Source organism: Acanthopagrus latus, chromosome 18 (assembly GCF_904848185.1).
Source record: "Acanthopagrus latus isolate v.2019 chromosome 18, fAcaLat1.1, whole genome shotgun sequence".
NCBI classification, from domain to species: domain Eukaryota; kingdom Metazoa; phylum Chordata; class Actinopteri; order Spariformes; family Sparidae; genus Acanthopagrus; species Acanthopagrus latus.
Window position 1 is genome coordinate 15,253,448 of NC_051056.1, and position 22,680 is coordinate 15,276,127.

The following is a 22,680-nucleotide window of genomic DNA, read 5'->3' on the forward strand; positions in this document are numbered from 1 at the left end:
ACCGGCTGAATGTAATTCCAGCACTTTCGCACACGCCGAGCATACATTTGCATTGTTAAATACTAAAAAGATGACGGGGCTGTAAAAAGCCAGTGCATTACGTTTAGTGGCTGCACTCTCTTTTCCCATCTCACAGTCTGCCTCCCCATAAGGCAGAGTGATGAACACGTACCTGGGGAGCCGTTTGGGTTTTATTCTCCTGAATGGAGCGATCTGAGGAGGAGGACGGTTATTCACTGCCTCTCCACCTTCTGTTATTACGGCACAGCCAGTGAGCAGCAGCCTGTTGTCTGTGCGCCACATTTGACAAATGATTCACTATCAATCACTACCGCTCTGCTCTGGGATCATAATTTGTCAATTTCCTCGCTTTACGTGGACTGTTTTAGTCCGCTACCTAATGACAGACAGGAAATACAACTCATCTTGTATTTTCAGTGTGCAAACAACTATATAGCACGTGCAGGAATACGCGACCTGATGTACAGTCCAATCACATCCTCTGTTCTCTGCATGTTGACAGTAATGAATGAATGATGTGTCTGTTTGTGTTGCATTATTCTCAGCTGGCGGATCAGCACGACAGGTCGGACCACCGATCTGACAGACACTTGATTAGCTAAATGAGCTAAATGGGCCTCGCGGGCACATCGCATTAGACTCGCCGCACTGTGGCGCCCGGTGGCCCTAAACAGAGCGGACAGAGCGTGGAGCCGACGCCGGACTTACGGCTGGGCCCGTGGATCTTGATCGGCTCATTGGGCTTGACGAGTGTGTGCGAGCACTGCTGGCACACGCAGTCCTTCCCGCTGAACGTCACTCTGTCTCCGATGGGGAAGGGTTTACTGGGGAGAGAAAGAGAGAAAGAGAGAATTAGCACACGACAGGAGATGAAAATAAAGCAGAGTTTCCGTGTGCTTGCTTTACATCTGAGCGTACACGTGGACGCAACGAACGGGCGGGGAAACACGACCGGCCGACGGACGAGCCGCAATCCTGCTGACACCAGCTAACTACAGTGCGACACCCTCTATGAACTTGAAAATACATTTCCAAACAGGCGGGGCGTCTGGTTAATGGGACGTTGATTGTTGCGGGAGCACCTGGCTGCTCTGTGATTAAAGAGGTGATAATTCGACGCTGCCACAGGCTTCTGAAAGGAAAAGCGGCTCTCTCAGTGAGAATGAAAACGTATTAGGGAGACTGTGCCGAGCGCATACTGATCCTAACTGCCTCTTTCTCCTTCAAGTCTGTCCGCCCAGCTTGCTCCCTACACAGCTGCTGCCACCAGGTCACTGTTTGGTTAAAGGGTAACTGCACCAATTTTACACATTAGTAAGTGTAAGTGTGTTTGTGGATCTTGGGGAGTGCCAGTGTATATGTGGTAAAAAAAAAAATAATAATAATAATAAAAAAAAAAGCTGTTTTATGGCTCCAGAGGAAGCTGCGTGTAAGCTGTAATTACCCCCAATGATGTCAGTGGCTATGTCGCATTGTGGGTAATGGAGGTGCCATGTTTTGAAAGCAGTCCACTGGTCTATCATTATAATCCTTCGACATTGTTCAAGTCATAAGGCAAAGTTTAAAAACAAATAATCAAATCAGACTGAGCTGAATCATGGATTTCGTCACATTTCTTCCATGAATTCGCCTTCCTTTTCAAAACCTGGTGCCCACATTACCCAGATTACCAGCAGATTACATTCAGCGTCTTCTTTTGTCAGATATATAGTCGTATTCCCTATGACCTGTACACAGTGTTGTAAAAAGTACCCATACTTGATTCAGATCTAATATTCAGCATTCTTCTGACTATCACAAACAGTTTGTTTTTTTAACTAATTGCAGATAAAAGAGATGAATCCAACAATGTGCCACTTTGATTCTGATAAAGCCTGCAAGTGACCGGTAACTAAATTTATCAGATACATTAGCAGAGTAAAAAAGTACAACATTTCCCTCCAAAAGTAGCGGGGTGGAGGTGTAAAGTATCAGAAAATTGTAATACTCATGTAATGTCTCCATCAGTGCCTTTAAATATATATATATAACATATGATATATATAATTTATATATACTATCTTAAATATGAATAATTGGTGGTGTTACCCTTTAAAGCTATTACAAAGACTGAGAAGCATTAACACACTCGCAGACAAGCAGAGAGCCTATGAAATCAAATTCACCACATCGTCGTGACGCGCTGTTCCGTGCCTCTCTCCTCCTCTGTGGAGTTTTCGTAGAGTCGGATTGATTTCTTTAGGATGTGAGAATGAATGGGGAGCTAAAAGGCTTAGGGAAGGCTGTTTAAAAGACATAGACGGCAGTAATCCTTTTACTCCGCCACCGCGGCCTGGAGCCGGAGCCAAGACCCAGAGGGAGGCTAGAGTCTCCAGCAGAGCTCACACTCAGCACATCCATGGAGGCACTTAGAGACGAACGGTCCGGGGGCTTGTGCAGCGTTGGCGCGCGGCTGCGGAGGTCGCGAGCCCTCGAAAGAGTGTTTCCACGGGAGCGGGGAGCATTTTACAACTGTTTCAGTCAGGGGGAAACAGCACATGTACAGCGCTCCAGGTTTCCTCCTCTGTGCTTTTTTATAATTCAAAGGATAACATGCCTCCATAAAAACAGGAAGAACAGAACACATGAGCCAGAGGGGACGTTTAGCTATACAAATTATTTATCAAAAAGGCTCCGGTAAACACCGAAAGGGACACAAAAGCATGAAAGAATGATCAGCTGTGTCGTTTATTTAGGCTTTGTTTGAATTTCATCCTTAAGTTCTAAACTTTAACCCCCAAGCCCTAAAACCTGACCCTGAAACAGTAAATCCTAACCTGAACCCCCAATGCTAAACCCTAACCCAAACCCCGAACCCTAATCCTGAACAGTACCCCCCCTTACCCTGAACCCTATTGCTAAACACTAATCCTAACACCTATCCCTAAACCCTAACCCCAACCCAAATCTTAAAACCTAACCCTACACTCTAAACACAAACCCTAAACTCAGTTTTAGAAACCTAAGTCTGTTTCTCACGGTCTGTTCACGCGTCGCCTTCCCAGCACGATAGGTTAAATCTCTCACCTGCGTGAGTACCCAGCCTCAGTTATCATAGGTCTAATGTCCAACTCAGGAACTGCAGTTGCGGTGCGCAGTGTGTATGTCTGTGCTTGACCTTGCCTTTACCTGCGCGTTGCTCACACTCCCTCAAGACGCTCTTGCCTTGTCAGCCTTTCTCAGCGCTTTAAAAATTTACTCTGTTTACATATTTAATGCATGGTTTTTTTTCTTTTTTTTTTTTTCCTTTTTCGAGAAAGGAAAAGGCCACTGAAGCAAAGCTATTTCTGGCTTTAGGGATATGAACTCTGGCTTTGATCACCGCCACTTTAAAAAAAAGAGAGAGAGAGAGAAAGAAAGTAAGAAAAAAACATCAGCACGGAAAAAGTGAAACTCGCAATCTCCCTTCATTAGAGCAGAGAGCGGTGACGACAAAGGGAAAGTGGGACGACGGCGGAGACATAAAGGGAAGTCGATGTGAGGCGAATGGTGATTAAGAGCGGGGAGATGACGACGGTGATGATGAAGATGATGGGGAGGAGGAGGAGGGGGAGACGGGAAGAGGCAGAGGTAGAAGAAAAAGACTGTGAGCAATGTGACAGAGGGCAGACGGAGCAGGAAAGAAGAGATTCACCCTTTGGCTTCTCGCTGTCTCTTCCGGTTGACTCCACATACGCTGATGGACACACACACACACACACACACACACACGCGCCCCTGTCACTGCCAGCACTGCTCCACTGGCTGTCTCCGGCCAGTTGGTGTCAGTTCATTTTTTTGTGCCCCCCGGCTGCTGAGCACGGCTGTGTGTTTATCGGCCAGTGCTGAGCAGAAACAGGACGACGGACACAAACACTACTTTCCTGGAGGGAGGTGAGGAGAGACGGCTCTTATGTAAACCTTACAACACATCAACACTGACAGGGAAGAGAAAAACAGAGATGGAGAAGAACGGAACAGGAGAGCGATGAGAGAGAGAGACAGGGTGAGTGAAATGGGGAAATAAAAAAAAAAATTAAAAAAAGGTGCCAACAGGGATGCTGACTCTTCGAGTTGGTTCAGGAGGAGCTTAACACGAAACACTGATGGAGGTCAGAGGAGAGATGGCCTACTTTTACTGAATCTGACAGCGTGAAACGCCGGGTCAGCTTGCTTTGCTGCTGAATCGTGACTCAACTCAGCAAAACGACAGACTCCTCCAGCTCACCGTTCGGATGCATATTGACATTCAGGAGCTGAGACGAGCCTGAATCATGAGCTCAGTCGTTAGCATTACTGAACACACCGTAAAGAAATGAGTCAGTTTTCTTATTCGGGAGGGATGCAACTTTAGCGTCCCTCGAGGAGGAAGTACATGCTCATGGGGCAGGAACCGGTGAGTCACGGCGGAGAAAGATAAAACAGTCGCACATTTGTTTGTCAGTAGCTCCACAAATCCTGTCCTATGCTCAGTCATCTCCTCGCACAAACGAACATGGTAAGAGTCAAAGTTAGCGACCAGCTGGTTAACACAGCGGAGCATTTAGCAGCTGAGGAGCCGTCAGAAGTTGGAGGAGACCAAAGCAAACCTAAAAGGCACTCTCTCTAAAAAACACAACTCTAAATGAATGCTACTGTCTGCTGAATGTGCTCCTAACACATTAAATAACAAGTCTAAAGTTGATAATGTCAGTCGTGTTTACAACTTGCACTGCATTATCCAACTGGCTTGAAACAACAGGTTCACAAATGAAGATACTTTATCTCATTGATATAAAAGGCTCACAACACTGAGCTATGATAACGGGATTACAGAACAGAGGTGCCTGTAACACAGATCTTCTGAGCCCTCCCTGTTAGAGTGACCAGTTATTGGTAGTCTGTACAAAGTAATATCAGAGAGTGCTGCAGCGTCACTGATTTTACATATGCGATGAAATCTTGGCCAAAATCAATTTGTAGTGGCATTTTAGTGTTGTGAAATCTCATGGGTGTATGTTTTTTTTATATAATGAACACGTCTTATAATAGTTTTTGGTCGTTTTTTTTTATTACAGTGTGAATTCTCCTAACAAAGATGTTGTCCCATGCCAAGGGACTACAGATGCAAATTAGCTTGTAGCTAAATCTGGTACAGCTCAGAAGCTGTGCACTGTCCCTGTCAAGCAAACAAACAAATAAGTAAATATTCAAATAAACACAAAAGTCTAACTGTCTCATGTGCTGGATGTATTAAAGGATAGATAATGCAGAATGAATAGTCAGTGTGCCATTTGACAGCTGACACATTTACATCACCTCATGCTATAATCTGTCCTATAATAAATGACCAGGTGGTGAACATGGTTAAGTATTTAGCAGCTTAAGAGCCCCACATTCTTTTTTTGTCAGGCTCTGGTAGTGACCAAAACGGAGCTACGAGTAGAACGAATAGTGCACTTTGTTTCTCCAGGTGATCAGAAACAAGACTCCGAATCAGTGATGTGCGGCTGTTGTGTGTGTGTGTGTGTGTGTGTGTGTGTGTGTGTGTGTGTGTGTGTGCGTGCATGTGTACCTGCACACGCTGCAGACGAAGCACTTGGGGTGGTACGTGCGTCCCAGAGCGGAGACCACCTCTCCCGTGATAAAGCTGTCACAGCGGTCGCAGCGTGTGCCGTACAGACGCTGGTAGTCCAACGTACAGATGTACTCGCCCTTCTTCTGGAAGAAGCCCGACCGAGCCAGGTCACAGTTACACACTGCAGGGGGGGGGAACAGGTGAGAGGGAGTCAGGGATCTGGACACGCAAAGCACAAAAGCAATATGGAGCAAGATGTTAACGGTAAGGGTCCCTGGTCTCTGCTTCGTTTAGTCTCCTGTCTTTTTTTTAAACCTGTTTGTATGTGTATGTGTGCTTGTTTGGGCTGTGTTTATGTTTGTCTTCACACATGACTGCTGGCAAAGTCGCTCAGCTCCAGACAGTGGTGAGCCAATTTGCTCTGATGGGAATATAATGATATAATCAGTGGAAAAGGCATTTGGTTCAAAACAAACGTGAAGAAGGAGACAAAACAGCACACCGCAAGTTCCCGGCATCGCTACACAAAATCGTCCACGGATTCATTCAACACTGACGGGGAAATCACCAGAATCGTTTACTGTGTGTGTGTGTGTACAAGGCGAGTGCTCGGTTTGAGTATATATGTGTGGGTGTGTGTGTGTGTGTGTGTGTGCGCGTGTCTGTATCCTAAGAGGACAATATGTGCTACAGCGCTTTGCCATGTAACTGAGAGTGAATTCAAGCGGGTGTAACAATACAGCTAAGAGGTGTTTTCACAGATCAGTGGCTGGCTGTGGTTGCTGGTATCAGGTCTCTCTCAGCCTTTGCGGTTCACCAGCAGGAAGAGTTTGCAGTTATTGTAACCTCATACATGGCACTGATGAAGGTCACATGCTTAAAAAAATCCTTATCTATTTTAAAAAAAGTCACCTTTTTCAAAAATTGCATTAAGCATAAAGAGCGTAAACCTTGACTGCTGCTGAGCTTCACCCTCCGTGTGAACATTCAGTCACGAGCCAGTGATTACTGCCCTGCAGCGACGCTGGAACTGTAATCATACAGCTACAATTATCATGTAACAGAGCTACAACCGTCACGTTATAGTTCAGCTGGTAGCGCACACCAACCAACCAGCTCTGCCCAGGGCTGATATTTTGAGAAAAATATGCGTATTTGCTTGATTGGTTGGCGTAGCTTAGCATAAAGAATGGAATGTAAAAGAAAATATAGCAAAAACACTTATGGAAAAAAATAGGGGGGAAATGCAACGGGAATATTACTTAAATAAATAAATACAAGTGAACATTTTGAAAGAAAGTAAGTATTGAGGCGTAAATAACATCTCAAATAGTTTGTGTGGTGGCCACACTTGGATTACAAGGAGCAGCATGGATCCATTTTGCTGTTTTGCTGTGAAGCCCCAGAACTGAGATTGACATAAGGCTGAGTAGATAATAACTGCACATTCATGTATATATTTTTTGTCTTTATTAGCCATTTATTTCTCTCTTTTAATTTTGACTGCTTCAGTCCTCTGTACAAAACTGTAGGAGTTAAACAAATAAGAAATGTTGTGTTGATAAGTGATTTTTTTTACAGCTGCTATTAGGCAGATTTCATTACCTATGGACAACAGCGGGCTTGTTGTTTCCCTCTGCCTTCTGTCTAAAGATATCAAAATCAGCCCACTGCAGCAGCACCTCTAAAGCTAACTAATGAATGTATAGATTCATGTGCCAGACTAGCCTATTTCTTGGCAACAGGCAACCAGACAGTCTTTGTACTAAACCAAGCTACCTGGCTGCAAACTCTCTGAGCACAGAGACTCTAAATGATGAAAAGATGAATGTTTTTTTCTGAGACATTAAGAGCGGATTCTAAGCGTAGAAACCCTCAGATCCTCCTGGCAGACCTGCAGCTGAGTTGAGACAGGAGGTCACGGATTGGCTACGAGATCCGAGGCATTAAACACTAACTACTGGTACATCGAGCAGACGCACAAGATGTCAGAACCAGACAGCAGTGAGACGAATATCCTGAAGAATTTAGATTATACTGGGAGAGAGTAGCTTGTATTTGGCATCAGTGGAGCATACATTTACTGTTTCGCCAGAAATACAGACAACCTGAGGGAAGGATCTATATTTGACGAAGGAGTCTGATTTTTCTTCTTTTTTTTTTTTCAGTTTCATAACTGCTTTTATCAAATTCTTCCCAGAAACTAGTAACCGATCTGACGGTAGTAGACGTCCAGCATGAAATTACCCATTCAAACGCGTACTGTTTCCACACCGGGGCCAAACCACCGACTGTTATCACAGCATGTAAAAAAAATGGAAATGCAATCCACGTGAACAATATCAGGTTAACAATAAAACTCTGCTGCCGGCAAATGAAGTGGGATTGCGCAACAGTAAATAAAGCAGCAGACATTTTAAACGTAACAGAGTGCCGTTCTGTTTGTGGTGAAATGAAGCACCTCGAAATACCAAAGACTGGCTGCTAATAAATGGCTTCATCCGGGCCGCTGGCAGGCTAAGGGTTCACACACACACACACATACACACACACACACACACTCACATGCATAAACCCTTCAAAGGGGCTCATTTAATCTCAAGCTGTTTATGAGTGGAGCGTATTGACTTAATGGTGTAATAAAAGATCAATGGGCCCTCACTTAAAAACAAAACAATCTCGGCTCCCGCAGGAGGACGGGAACACATAAATCCATCCCCGACGAGATGGCAGTGTTGGGATGATGAAACGGGACAGTGTGTATGGCGAGATATGATGATGGATCTTTATCATCGCGACAGGTCACTGGCATCAACGCACGGCGGCTGCTGAAAGGGAAAGCAAAGAGTGAAGCAAAATGGGGGGGGACGCACGAGGAAGGCCAGGGCTGAGATTTTTAAAGTAGCCTGTCTGTGAAAAAAAATGTGTGTGTGTGTGTGCGCTGACCACATTTCCAGAACCGCTGAACAATGGCACCGAGCTTCAAAAAGTTGCATTTCAGACCGAGGCTCTCACCAGAAAACCCAAATCACAGGCTATCTGATGCCTTCGTGGAAAAGGGGGAACGGGAGAGTAAATATTTCCACGTCTCTTAAACTCGTCGTGATGGAAAAGAAAAATCGATGTGTTTCGAAACGGTCCATTAGATTAATTTAATAAAAACACATTTTCAATCATCTTAAACTAAACTGGAGTAAACCTCTCCTCTCATTCTTTTTTCTCCCCCTCCCCCCTCTCTCTCTCTCTCTCTCTCCCTCTCTCTCAAAACGACTTTCATTTCAATCGGTGCCCAGATTGATTTTCAAATTACTGGAATCTGCACAATTAGCCTAATGCACTTCATTAGCATACGGACGCCTGACCAAATCACCAGCCGGCCGTCCGGATCTGCTCACGCTGGATTGGCTGCAGCTGGCTGGATGGTTCACCTGTTCTGGCTAATCACATTGTTTTTTTCTGACCGGACGATTGGCTGGCTTCATTGCGAAGGACGTCCCCCCTCCTCAGTTGCCATAGGAGATGTAAACCTTCCAGAGTTGCCCTAGAGACAGTCTGGATGATGTGGCGGCGCTGGCACATTTGGTTTTGTTGTGGTTGGACCGGTGACTGCAAATATCAAACGTTGCCAGTGACGATGCTGCACCTTCAAGTCAGTTTGAAACCTGCCGTGATGGCAAAACACAGAACTGGAACATTGCAATCAAGTCCTTTCTTAATGTGACAGTAAAAATATGCACTGTTTATATATGACGTTTATTGAGATAACCACTCTAATTATAGTTTCTTGTATATAGTTTCTTCTTTTTCCTGATTTAGGGCAATGTCTGTGGACATAACTGACATTACAACATTTTTACAGCTTAAAATGACATAAACTGAGATTTATTTGATGTTTTCTCTGTATTTAAAGTGTCACAATTTATGCATAATTGGACCCGAATGCAGACACACAGAGGCAGGCATGTTTCAAATTGTGAAATTGCTTTTGGTCTCATTACCTGTGACTGATGAGTCAGATTGAATAATTTTTCACATAACTCTTACAATTTATCTTTGGACTGACAAAACTATAATTTGTTGTGAACTGTGAATATACAGTTGGATTGGATTGAGATGAATCAAGTACTTGCAAAGTCCGCATTAATTCCCACATTTACAACATGAAGAAATGAACCCTGCACCTGCAGTCTGACAGACCCAAAAAGTAAATGCAACTTTTCCATCTTTGAAAGGGGATCATTATTCAACCCCCCCGAAAAGAGCCTCTACTTTTCAGTCTCATTTTGAGCCGTAACCATTAAGCACAAGTTATAAAACTCATCCCTCCATATGTTGTAGTTGCCAGCACGGTGGGTGGAGTCGGGCTCAGGGCTTCTCTGCTGCTGCAGAGACGTGGCTTAGCTTGGCTCTGAGAAGAAAGACTTTGGTTTCAGCCGCGCAACCAGCACCACATGGTGCGGACACCCACCCATAAAAACAACAGCTCAGTGCAACCGATGCAGAACCATTTGGGTTTGCTTCACTGTCCTGTGAATGTGGAGATTTATACTGAGGCAACTCATGGGAAAGTTGTAGTCCCTCAGCTAATGAAACCTTCTGTTTAGATGAGAACTGTTTCATTTGATGGAGACATAATCAGAGGTATCATCAATTAGCTTCCTGTACCACGCTATCAGCTTTCGCACGACTGAACTACATCAAAGACTTCATTTCATCTGTTTGCTCATTTTATGATCTCTCTCTTGAATGCGCTCTAATGAGGGAAGCTGAAAGATGCTGATTCCCTCCTTCATATTGCTCTTTTTTGGCAGGAAGTTGGCATCTAGAGATCATAAGTCTAGTGATTAGAGGTTAGCATGTAGGCTGGTGTCTGCAGCTGTGGTCATTAGAACCACGCTGATTAGGCACCCACAGGGGGTCGGCATGATTGGGTATTTATCTCCAGCCAACAGACGCAATTAAAATTCCCTTCTCAAAGTCGGCCCAGGCCGGAACCCCAAAATAGTGCTGGCACACCCCTGCCTCCTCCCCATCTCTTTTCTCTGTCTTTCCGTTTCAAGACAGCTTCCAAATCTTTGTGGCTCCGGGCACAAGGTCTCCACTTTATCTCAATTTGCACCTTCTTTCCTGCACTACAGCCATGCAAACCTTCCCTTTCTTTCATAGAGTCTCCAGATTCCCCCACAGTCTCTCTCACCGAGACTCTTCCCTGAGCTCATTATGCTACTGTTAGGTCTTCATAATGTACTATTAAGTAAATGGACATGCTTTGTACGGTGTGTCAAAGTACCCCCGCTGCACATTCTAATTGTTTTAGTGCTTCTGTCAACATTATGCTAATTTGCAAGGCTTTTCTCAAGATAATAGGGGCAGCTGCAGTTGAGCAGAGAGGCATGTATGTAGTAGGGCAGTGGCATGTTTCAGCAGGAGGACCTATTCAACCCCACATCTGTGCTACCGACGTGGGGACCATGCCCCTCTGCCCTCGCCTCAGTCCCCTGGATTTTAGCCCTCTGACAGGAGGAAACACTTCAAGAGTAAATAATGGGTTTTCTCAAGTTGTGCCAAATCGCAGGGCAGGAGAAGAGGCCACCAGACAGACAGGAAGAGGACGGGGACAAAAGTCTACAACAACACTAGAAGCTTTGTGAGGCTGTGCTCAGCTATGGTGCTTTCAGCAAACATTTGCCAGTTAGCACGGAGCACAAAGTACAGCTGAGGGTAAAGGGAGTATAACTCCTTTTGGTCATAAACCAAAGTATTGGCACAGTTCAATATGACAATAGCGCTAGATTAAAAGCCAGAGATCACCAAAGTTAGTGCAGTTCATCCTCAGAGGAACATGAATGGCATATCACTCTATGCCAAAATTTGCTGATGGCACAAACGGGATCAATACAGTCATCAGTATTCGCCATCCGGCAACAATGAATGTCAAATTTTTCAATCCATCAGGTTGATATTTTACTGAATTTCAACTGCTTGTGGCACTTAAGCAAATAATCATCCAAAAAAATACTATTCATCCTCTAGGGATCTATCTTGTCTATTTGAACTGACGTTATGGCAACCAGTCACATAGATTTAACAATTTAGGTCTGTAGGATTCGTCTGGGTTAGGGTTAGCTGTTGAGATATTTCAGTCTGAACCAAAGAGGTGGCTGACACTGCCATCCCCAGAGCCAATACCGCGAGCGCTGCTATAAAAAAGAAGAGCAGTAACTGAAAGCAGAAGGAGATGTGGTCACAGGAAAGGGCAGGAAGACAGAGAGAGAGAGAGGCAGCTTCAGGCCAAAGCAGAGAGAAATCGTGCATGAGTGACAGGGTTCCCCTAGCATTTGGCTGCGGTAGTTGATGGAGACAGATGGCTGCCCAGTGGAGTCCCTTCATACCAGCAGACCAGCCCGCCGCTCGGGCCTTCAGCTTTTAACCCTCCGAGGACTGACGAGACGAGAGAAAACAGGGGTGAATGGGATCACAGGAACACAGAGGATAACCAAACTGCCATAGACGGGGCGGAGAATTGTGAAGAGCGATAAAAACGCTCTCCAGCTCCAGCTATATGTAGCGATATTACTGCTTTAGTGTTCAGGGTTTGTCGCTTAATGATCCTCTCTATCACTGAGAAATCCCTCCTTCACCGTGTCACACACTTAAGCACCTCACCGTGGCACACACACACATTCAATCCTGCAGACACTTAAAGACAATAGACGGGGCGTCAGCGTGCGAAAATCCCTCTGGACGGTGACGGCTCGAGAGAGACAGGCGGAAGGAATAATCCCTGTCATCTATCCCAGATCCGCGGAGAAGTCGTCAGGGAAAAGCGCCGCTGCACGCCGCGCTCCCCTCTCTCGCCGCCGGAATCTCTCCCTAGCAACCAGGCATTGGCGTGGTGATTGGACCAGCGTGCCAGCGGTTGCTATAGCTACAGGAAGCTCCCCTTCCCTGTAACCCCCCCTACTTTTTTTTTCTGTGCTGTGTGTCTCTTTTTCTGTTTTCTCCTCATAACCTCTCTTTGTTTTCTCCATACTCTTCTCTCGCCATTCGTCCTCCCCTCTCCCCCCGTCCCCTCCACCATCTCCCTCCCCATCTATCTCCGTCTTTCCCTCCTTTGCCATCGGGGAACAGAGCGGCAGTACGGTACTGTAGGTTGACGTTATTAACACAGGGGGCTGAGTGATGGGGGTTAATGGCATCCACAGAGGAGGCTGAACTGACTGATGCAGGTCTGCAGAGAAAAAAAAGACAAAGATGCTGCAATTGTTACAAGAGCCCAGTTGAGAATACCCGCCAGAAATGGAGCATTAACCGAGCAGTCAAGTATTTTTCTGACCTGTCTGTGTAAACCCGCGACTCCCTTTAGAGCTGTTTTATAAGAAAAATAAGTTTGATCTCAGACAATAAATAACTGCTGGGAGCAGCCTGGCAGTTTATGTGCGAACGCATCTCTGTGTATTTGTTTTCGGTGCTTCGGCCGGCTGTGAAGGGAAAAAAATGCAGGCTCATTTTTGCCTTTCCGTGTGTGATTTATACGTGTGTTAGCTTTCCACTCGTGCCACTGACAGGCCGCGCTGTTTCTTCTGGAATCTAAGAGTGCCAATTATGCTTCGGAGGCGGGGTAAGTGTGGTCACTATGTCATTAGGGCAGTATGCACGAGTCAGCCCGTCTGCTCGTAATATAACACCACATCATCCATACAGTAGAGCCCGCCGCCACATAATCCACACACACACACACACACACACACACACTCACACACACCCCCGCTGCCTTCTCTGTGTCTGGATCTCGATGCTTCAATCTGCGAGCTGGCTTCTGTCTTCAGCATTTTCCACAGACGTCTTTCTTCTCGAGCTGATTGCGTGGCTGTTTCTTCACGCTACAATCAGTCGCTGCATAATGGGTTCAAATGAGAGGTTAAATGCACATGATTAGTGATCTGTTCTTCTTCTGACTAATGCATGAGAGAGGAATTATGATAATGTGGCATGTAGAAGGTAATGCGGTTTGATAAAGTGTGGGCAAAGACAGAGGGCGGCTAAAACTGATGGATGGGATGGATGTGTTTGCTTTGTTTAAGTCAGTCCCTTCTGCCCTTCTCGAGACAGAAATGAAGAGAGAAAAAGGGGGAGAAGGAGGGAAAAAAGTGGGAAATAGCTAAGATTTGGTGTCACGGTCTTGCAGTGGAAGTGAAGGGACTGAGGCGCACACAATATCATTGGTCAAGGTCAATAAAACCTGCGCGCGCTCACTTATTGTCTGGAAAAACTGTCCAGCAAAGAATGAAATCAAATGTCGCAACACGCCCCAGTCACAGACTTCATAAACACGTCCGACAGATAAGGCAATTGGCTGCTGACAGTGGATTGTCGCACTGGTATAATACAGTTTAGCCATTAGCCTCCAAATCGTACGGCCCCGCATGCCAATGTCATCCTGTCCCAAGATGAGAAATTGATTTCATGCTTGGGCGACTGTCATCGGGAAAGAAAAGGGAGGACGCGAGTGAAAGAAACAGAGGGAGAAAAACGGAGGGAAAAAGACACACAGAATATAGAAATTCAATCTTAAAACCCTGTGCTCGCAACCATTCAGCCTCCGCGAAATGTACAGTGGAGGCTAATGAAAAGCAGAGGATGGAAACGCAGACAATAGAGAATAGATGGAGTTTATGAAGTTCAAAAGAACATGCAACATGTTTGTGCGCGGGTTCGACACCGAACAATAAAAAGCTTTAGAAAACTGCTGGCTGTGCAGAGGCCCATACAGGAGAGCATATTATGGGCACGGATGTGGCAACAATAGTGCCCCATTGCCTCATGGGACGTGGAGAGCTCTCTGGAACATGAGAGGGGAGGGCTGTCTGATAGGTGTATTTAACATGATGCTCATCGATGACAGCTTTCCATTACTGCTGCAAGTGGAGGTAGGGGGGTGGAATGAAGGGAGAAAGAGGAGCAAAGTGAGAGTCAGATTGGTATTACGCTCAAGTGATGATGTAATGTTTAGGCGACACAAACAGCACCCCCATCCCCCGCCCCCCCCTCTCCTTCTCCATTCTGCTCGCTTCCTGTGTTCACCCCCCTTTTTCTCTGGGGCACAGAAAAGCGCCTTCCGATTGGTTAACAGCACCATAGAGATGCTGAGAATATCCACCAACCAGGGCCCGGGTGCCCCTTCACACCGTTACCACAGCAACCCCTCACAACCACGGCGAGCGTGCGCACATGTATGGACGTGCACGCCAGCACGCCTGAGTGCATGTGTGCGCTGTATGTGCGCACTGTATACATGTGTTCTCATGTGTGTGACGGCTACACGTAGGGAACGTGTAACAGCAACCCTCCAATGAATAGCCTTCAGTGAGTTTATCTGCTGGAGAACGGCTCTGTGTTGTTGTGCAGCTCACTCAGTAACAGACACAACTTGCTCAGCTTCGGCTTCTGCTCGTCGATGACGTCTGCTGAAGACCTGACCCGAGATATAGCCTGAAAAAACAGCTTTGAAAGATTGCCCAGGAAAATTTCCTCTGCGGGGTCTACACCTTATGGAGGCGTTTTGAGCACTGAGCATGAAAAGTTTTACGTTGGAGCAAGCATCTTTCAAAGTTGCCCTTCAAATGACAACTAAGAGCAAATTTTATCAGTGTGATTGCTAATTAGGCTAACGTCAACCTCATGAGTTGGATGGAAATGCCGCCTCTGGCTAACAGTTTTTACTTGACATTATTTAAAATGACAACACTGTAAAATGATCTTAAATATGCACTTGATGTTTGTATACAATATATATACTAGGCAATATATAAAGTAGGTTATGACAATCTGTTAAACAACTGCTGCTAAAGCGAACAGCTCTCATAATCATTGTAGGCAATCATTATAATCATTATAGGCAAGTTGAAGATAATTGTATAGTCTAGTGAAAGACTGCCCTTTATTAAGCCTAACATTAGCTTAATAAGTTGGCTGAAAATGTTGTAACTGTCTAAGAATTTAATGTTTCAAGTTTATGAGATTAAAAACAAGAATACTGTAAGATGACAGTTTCTACTATTGAATGCCTTTTAGTTTTTCATACATGTTAATGGGACTGATCCTTTCATTAAAATGGACACGTGAATAAAATGTACTATGTCCAAAAACATAAGCAGGCCAACAGTCTAATGAACAGTAAATGGAAGACAATGAAAAGGTGACTGTTTCAGCAGGAGTTTACAAACTGCAAAACGGACGATAGGAAGTTAACTAAAACGACGCTTACACCAGACATGTTGTTGCTGATGGTCAGTCTGGCCACCTCACCATCAGAAGTCGGTTGCCACATAGTTGTATCTGCTGTTCACATGTACACGAATAACATAAACCTATTTAATCAATACTTCAGTGTCCACTTTCTGTGCTGCTGATACAGGCTCCTCCCAAGCCCACTCTCTGACTCATCTTCAGTCTGCCCCTTCGTATTTTCCAATTATCACTCCTTAAACCGAGACCGAGTGCAAGGTACCCTCCACCTCCACCACTGATTCTATCTATCTTGGTGTTAAAACTTTAAATGGCACCCATATCACCCGTCATGAGTCACACCAACACTTGAAAGCAGACTGCCACTCCAGACTCATATTCAACATCTGAGTCAAAATCAAAATGTCCAATTCGGCCTCTTGTACAGAAGTCAAGGTTGCCGTCTTCCAACCATGAAACTATTTTTCAGTCTGTCCTCGACAGATGTTCTGTATTGTAAAGCTGCTTCATCGACACTCCAACAGTTAGACACTATGTACGATGCATTTTCACTTCCTTACAACCAATAAGAAGTAGCTATCTGCTGGTCTTCACTCTTCACTGTTGTGGCTCCCAAACTACCTCATATCGCTTCTCCCATTTAAATCTAATAATGTCCAATCAAATCCAACAACCAGTTATTACTTAACCTTAGATATCCCTCATGTGTGAACCTCAAACTGCCCTCAAACTACAGTCTGATATTCCCCTCAGAGATTTTTAAAGCTTTTCTAGGCGATGTTTCATTAAACTCCTTGTTTAATGTGCCGCTGTTTCTCTTTGCTGAATGTGATCTTGTGAATGTTTCTCAGGTCTCTCTCTCTCAGTAAGGAGATTTTAATCTCAATGAGACTGCTTGTTTAAACAAAGATTAAATTTAATTTGTGGGTAATAACGTATAATGCTTTTGGCTTTCAACTGTGAAACAATGTCAACGTAACACAGTGGGAGAGATTTGTGGTACATTATGTCAACTGAATCCATAATTCTGCAAAAAAAAAAAAAAAAGATTGTGATTATGTGATTAATCTATCCGGCTGTTTCTTTTCAAAGTCATCTCAGTCAACGCAGTGCTGTGCACGCTCGCTCCGGGCCGTACATCAGCATGACAAATAACATTCCTCGCTTCTTTGATTTCCAATTTGGCACACACACACACTTGACTGTCATGAGCCCTTTTTCAGACCTGCTCTCAACTCTACCAAGGCGTCGGCAATTTCACGTCAGCGGCGCGTTCAAAAAGGACACTGAGTCATCTTTCCTGAGAATTTGTTTCTACAGTCCTGGAGAAAAGAAAAAGAAAAAAAAGCCCAACCCATTCATCAGATGATCAGCTTGCTAACGTTCATGCTTTTTATTCATGTGCTGCTTTTTCTTGGTTGGACGCACATTTCCTAAAACGTTCAAAAGTTCCTTTCAACAGATAAATAAGCCTTCAAACAGATTAATTTACCTTCAAAAACACCCGTATACAACACGGGTAATTCCTTTTAGAAAATTACAAAACATTACAGACACATGCCACACTATTCCTGCTGTAAGAGGACATGGGATTATCCACTGTGTCTTTTGTAGGTCACCAGTGCTCACCTGTAGCACTGCAAAGCTTGTTGAGATAGTCTCATTAGACGGCAGCGTACAACCGAGGGGGGGGGGGCGGGGGAATCCTATCCAAGTTGGCAGCGCAATAACAAGCTACCTTAGCAGGAGCCTATAAGTCCCCTGCAAGGCACCTCTGATCTGTTCCAATCCCCGCCATGGGCTAACAGTAACACTCAGCAGGTACACTAGGAGATGGATGAACGTGGGGAAAGTGTATATTTGTCAGTGCGTGTGGGTGTGTGGCAGGTGGTGACCAAGATAGAATGTCTTGTTTCCAGCCTACCGGAACGTTCGTCCCGTCTTATTTAACTTTAATGGTATTTATGGTTCAGGACCACCCACACCTGGGGGACAACACGTGTTTATGTGCAGCTTTCTGTGCACCTCGTTGTGTCATCTCGGATCAGGTTCTCATGTCTTACCGGTGCAGGTGAAACACTTGACGTGAAAGTGGGTTTCCTGTACTCGCACCACCTCTCCTTTGCACACTTCCCGACATCGCTGGCACCGGATTGGTCCAGAGTTCCGGTCACCACCTGCAGAGCCTTGGTGATAGGCTGCTGGAGACAAAGAGACACACATTTAATATTGTGTTCAGATTTACCACTCTACAAGCTGAACTGACTACTGTTAATTCCCATCTGGTAACTGTTGCCACAACTGTCAAGCTTTCCATTCAATTATATAACAGGTTAGACAAATGCAAGCTTGTCTTTTCTAGCTGGAAACTGTCAGCTTCATGAGATGGTTAGAAATGCTGTAGGCTACACTCAATGGCAACATACAGCGCATCTGACATTAGGCTAAACGACTGAAGCTAATGCTAAAAGATTCAAATCCAAAAAGTCGCCCTTATATGATCCATGTAAAAAGCATGGAAATAAAAAAAAACAACATTGTTCCTGAACTTAAGATCAGACTGTTATTATGGCATTCGGACAAAGCAAGTTACGCATATCTGTTTATAATTCAAGCTGTGTTTCACTTGAAAAGTTACAAGAGTGAAGGCGCTGAGGGTGCATAATGTCATCTCAATAACAAGTGAGGCCTTCCTATTGATTATCCAGTAAATCAATGCATAGGGCTTTCATACAGGTTCCTAAATGATACTATTAACAATATGAGTTTTGTAAAATCCATTTTAACAAAACATTACATTACGCGTTGTGGTAAAATCCTTATTTTTCAGCTCCTTGACATTTTTACAGTTTCATAGCCCGTGGCCTGTGCTTCTTGCCAGCCTTGAGACAGCCAATCACCAGATCTTGGCATAACATCTGCATGCCTACTGGCTCAGTGACGCAGATGAGTTTAATTCCTTCTGTCTCTAATAACAAGACATTGTTTTGATGCTCAATAGTATTGAGGCAATTCAGTCTGTGCCATTTAAGTCCCGAGGTTTGTTAGCCAGCCCTGTCAAGACAGTGCTAATAATGCTATCCTTTACTTGAATAGTTGCCTCCAGCACCAGCTCTGACATGAAGAAAAACACAGCATACAATAGATATGCTATTCATGAAGGGTTTATTTTTCAGGCAGTCTACATGTAAGGCTGCAAAATAATGTAGCATGAGCTGCACCTGGCTTTGGAAGTGAGGTTAGCTGCTGCTGTAAGGGGGCGTTAGGTGTGCATCGTAGGCTACTTTTCATAGCCGGCATTCAATTTCCCATAATATGCTGATAAGGCTGTCTGCTAAAACTGTTTACATGCTTTAATTTAAAAAAAGAGAATCAATTTCAGTGCCTGTCTCTTTAAAGCAGACAGTACACCACATTTTTGCTCCAGAGTAAAAAAAAAAAAAAAATCACTCTCATGACAATCAAAACTCTTCATACATTACTTTAGTACACTGAGTATCACTTTTAACAGAGCCCTATCTGTACAACGCCTCAGCATGTAGAGCGATCCAGATCTTGATGGGCCTGCTGTGCCTATAACGGGTGCTAATGAAGATAAATATCGGCAGTGTCAGTTACATAAGTGTGACCCAGACAAAACATTTTGCAACATTTCTACACGGCACATAATGCTACAAGTAGAACCATCCACAAACAATAGCATTATATTCACTCAAAATCATAAAGGATAAACATTAAGCTCAGCGGAACTGCTTTTCATATTCAAAGATTCTCCGATCTGTGCAGCAATCCGCCGGTAGAACTGGGGCTCTGAGCACACAGACTGTACTGACTGTGTGCAGTTCACACAATAAGATCAGTGTGTAGCTCTGTCAACACTTGTTCTGAAGCTGTGAGGTCTGACACCTATGTAAGCTGGGTAAGCTCCAGGCTTCCTCTCCCACTGTCTCTGTTTTTCACACACTTTCACTCACTCACACACACACACTGCTGCCAGGTTAGAAAGTGGATGGATCCCCTTACCTCATTATGCATTAGCTCACACGACAGACTCCTGCGAGCCCGACAGCTATTTCACATCGTCAGGAGAGCCGGTTTTCACACGCAGCCGCAACAGTAATGAAATAAGTGCTTTCACAAGCAAAAAGGTCAAACTGATGAATTAATTTGATCTTAAACAAGTTCAGAAAATGAATTCATCTTAGACCTACAGAGGGTTTTTTTTTTTTTGAAGGTCCATCTACTCCTCTAGGTTATAAACAGACTCTCTTATATCCACAAGCAGAGAGCCACCTGATACAAAGAGTGTGCCAGAACAGCTGGGCTCACTGTCTCTTATTTTGCTCTGTCCTCCTTCAGGAGCATCTGAGTGGTCCTACACTCTGTGGAAGTGGTTTAATGGCAGGGTAACCAGCTGGCCACGCTGCCTACCTGAATATCTGACTGAAGAGACTCTGCTGCTTCAGTCAGAGCAGCGGCAGCCAGCATATGGGCTGGCGTGACAGAGCTACTGAATCCATTTCACTGGATGAATCCCGAAGGACTCGCAGCACTTAAAAAGTCTAACAGCGTTGCACGCTTCAGCGTCTGAGCGCCCTTTTGCATGCTCCAAATCTGAAGACGGTATATGTGCAGTGTAAGCTACAGTGCTATATATGCACCGAGTGTGAGGGCATGTGAGAACGTATGCATGACTGCATTTGTTTATTTTCCTGCTCAGAACAGGAGTGTGGGCACTGGAAATATGCAAGCCTGATTAATTCCCACTCCCAATCTCCCACACTCAAGTCTGTGTTAGTTCATTGTTTCCCTCACAATGCTGGCAGCAACACCGGGACCCACTACCCTGACCGTCAAATAATGACACTCTCTTGGAAAAAGGGGCTGTTGTATATGTGTGTGTGTGTGTGTGAGAGAGAGAGAGAGAGACCGGGCAAAATAAGCCAATCTTTTCTTGTCATAAACCCAAATGAGCAACGCTGATCCCATCAGGTGTGAGTGAGACATAATGGGAACTGATGGCAGCACAAGCAGGCCTGTGCCAGCAACTACTGGAAACACACAGGACATTTATTTACACTGCCGACCTCCTGAAACTGGGCCAAAATAAACCTGTGGCACAGTATACCAGCCAGGTGAAGCTGTTTAAGGTCTGAATGGAGTATGTCAACACATGGCTTAATTATACATGGGAGCAGGGTTCAACCGAGGTAAAGAAAAAAAGCAATTCCTGCTAAATTTTTAAGTATATTTTACTAAATGAGATGCTTATTTAAAGGTGGACTACGTAGTTTTGATCCTCACTGATTTGTGTCATGCCTAAACAACATGAACAAACAATCTCTCTTCGTTTTCATGACTGAATATACTAAAGGCAAGAACAACTACATTTTACACTGTTTCACTTTGTTTATATGTGGTGGACCCTGCCACCTTTTTAACCTCAAACTGTCAAACAGCTTGTTTGGTTTTTTTATGGAAAAAATGTAGTTTTTATTATTACCTCATTAACATTATAACTATTCTAGTTATTACTAGAAAACTATAACTAGTTTAGATTGATTCTTCAAAACTACATGGTGCCACTTTAACTTAACTTAAAGCTCAGCAGAGAATCCAGGTGCACAACCAGCTCAGGAGCTGAGGCATTACATAACTTCATCAAATTGTGTCAGCGCGTTCATTCTCATTGAACGCAGCCGAGCTCTCTCCTGAGCTAAACCCCATTACCGAGCCCTCAAACAAACCCTCCATCCTCTCCCATGCTGAGGCGTTTAGTCATTCTTCTAATGATAGCCACCAGACTACAGGTGTAATCCACTGACTCCAAATCAGTGGCGAGTGCCCTACGAGAACACGGCCTCCGGCAGACAGGTGATAAGAACAGGGCCGGGGTCGGAGAGGGCTGACAGCATCCCCAGGGGCCAAGAGAGAGAGAGAGAGAGAGAGAGAGAGAGAGAGAGAGAGAGAGAGAGAGAGAGAGCAAGAGAGAGAGAGAGAGAGAGAGGCTGCTGCTATTTCTGCCCCTGACCTGACAGCCCCAGGGAAGAACACGCTGGGAGCTCAGTCACAAGGGATGCTGGGAGATCAGTGGTGACGAGCGAGCGGAGTGAGGAGCGGGTGAAAGAATCAAAGAGAGGCAACACAAAGACGATGCGGATGAATTATTAAAGGGTAAACGTGTTGCTTTAGAACCCAGGTATGCTTTGTAGATGCAGCGTTTGCATGGGTGCCAGTGGGATCCGCGGTGCACTTACTTAACAAGTCTAATTCAACACAGTCGAATGAAGCCGCTTATATGTAAATGATACCTAACTGTGGCTTAAATGCTCATGAGTTAATATCCACAATCCAAACTATAGGAATTCAGGTGCAAACGTACAACAGCAATGACAAATATGAGGATGTGATCGTGTGAGGGAGGCTGTTCTGCTCTGCTCTGCTCAGTGACAGCTCTCTGGTGCTTGGCAGGCTGGCTGTATACTGAACAAACCTAAACAGCCCGTGCATCTTGTTCACGACTGCTGGCAAGCATCATTTTACACAAATAGACACATAACAGCAGAACTGAGTTTTTTTAAAAGTTTCTGGCATTTTCTGAGCCCAAACCTAAATCCTATAATAGAACTCTGTAGCTTTTCTGTGGAGGACATTTTTACCAAACACGTCTTCAGTTGTCAACAAGTCTGACCAGCAGTAAGGAAAGCTAAACGTGACAAATAACTTCATTCTGTTCTCAAACTTTAAAAAGAAGTTGCTATAATGCAACAGTGACACATGACCATAGTGGAATTGTACCTTGACACGAAGAGATTTTGAGAAGCCGTAAGAGATAA

At 44.6% G+C, this 22,680-nt stretch overlaps 1 protein-coding gene across 8 annotated transcripts in view; it reads right to left on the reverse strand.

Moving 5' to 3' along the window:
- Nucleotides 1–22,680, reverse strand: part of ablim3 (actin binding LIM protein family, member 3) — a 49,109-nt gene that overhangs the window by 20,429 nt on the left and 6,000 nt on the right. For 7 of the 8 annotated variants that reach the window (XM_037077866.1, XM_037077865.1, XM_037077867.1 and 4 more), the window contains exons 2-4: nt 17,908–18,045; nt 5,594–5,777; nt 730–845 (exon numbers count right to left, since the gene is read on the reverse strand). In XM_037077866.1, the coding sequence (XP_036933761.1) occupies nt 730–845; nt 5,594–5,777; nt 17,908–18,045 (438 nt within the window). The remainder of the gene's footprint in view (nt 1–729; nt 846–5,593; nt 5,778–17,907; nt 18,046–22,680) is intronic. The other variant, XM_037077861.1, reaches the window with a different exon arrangement.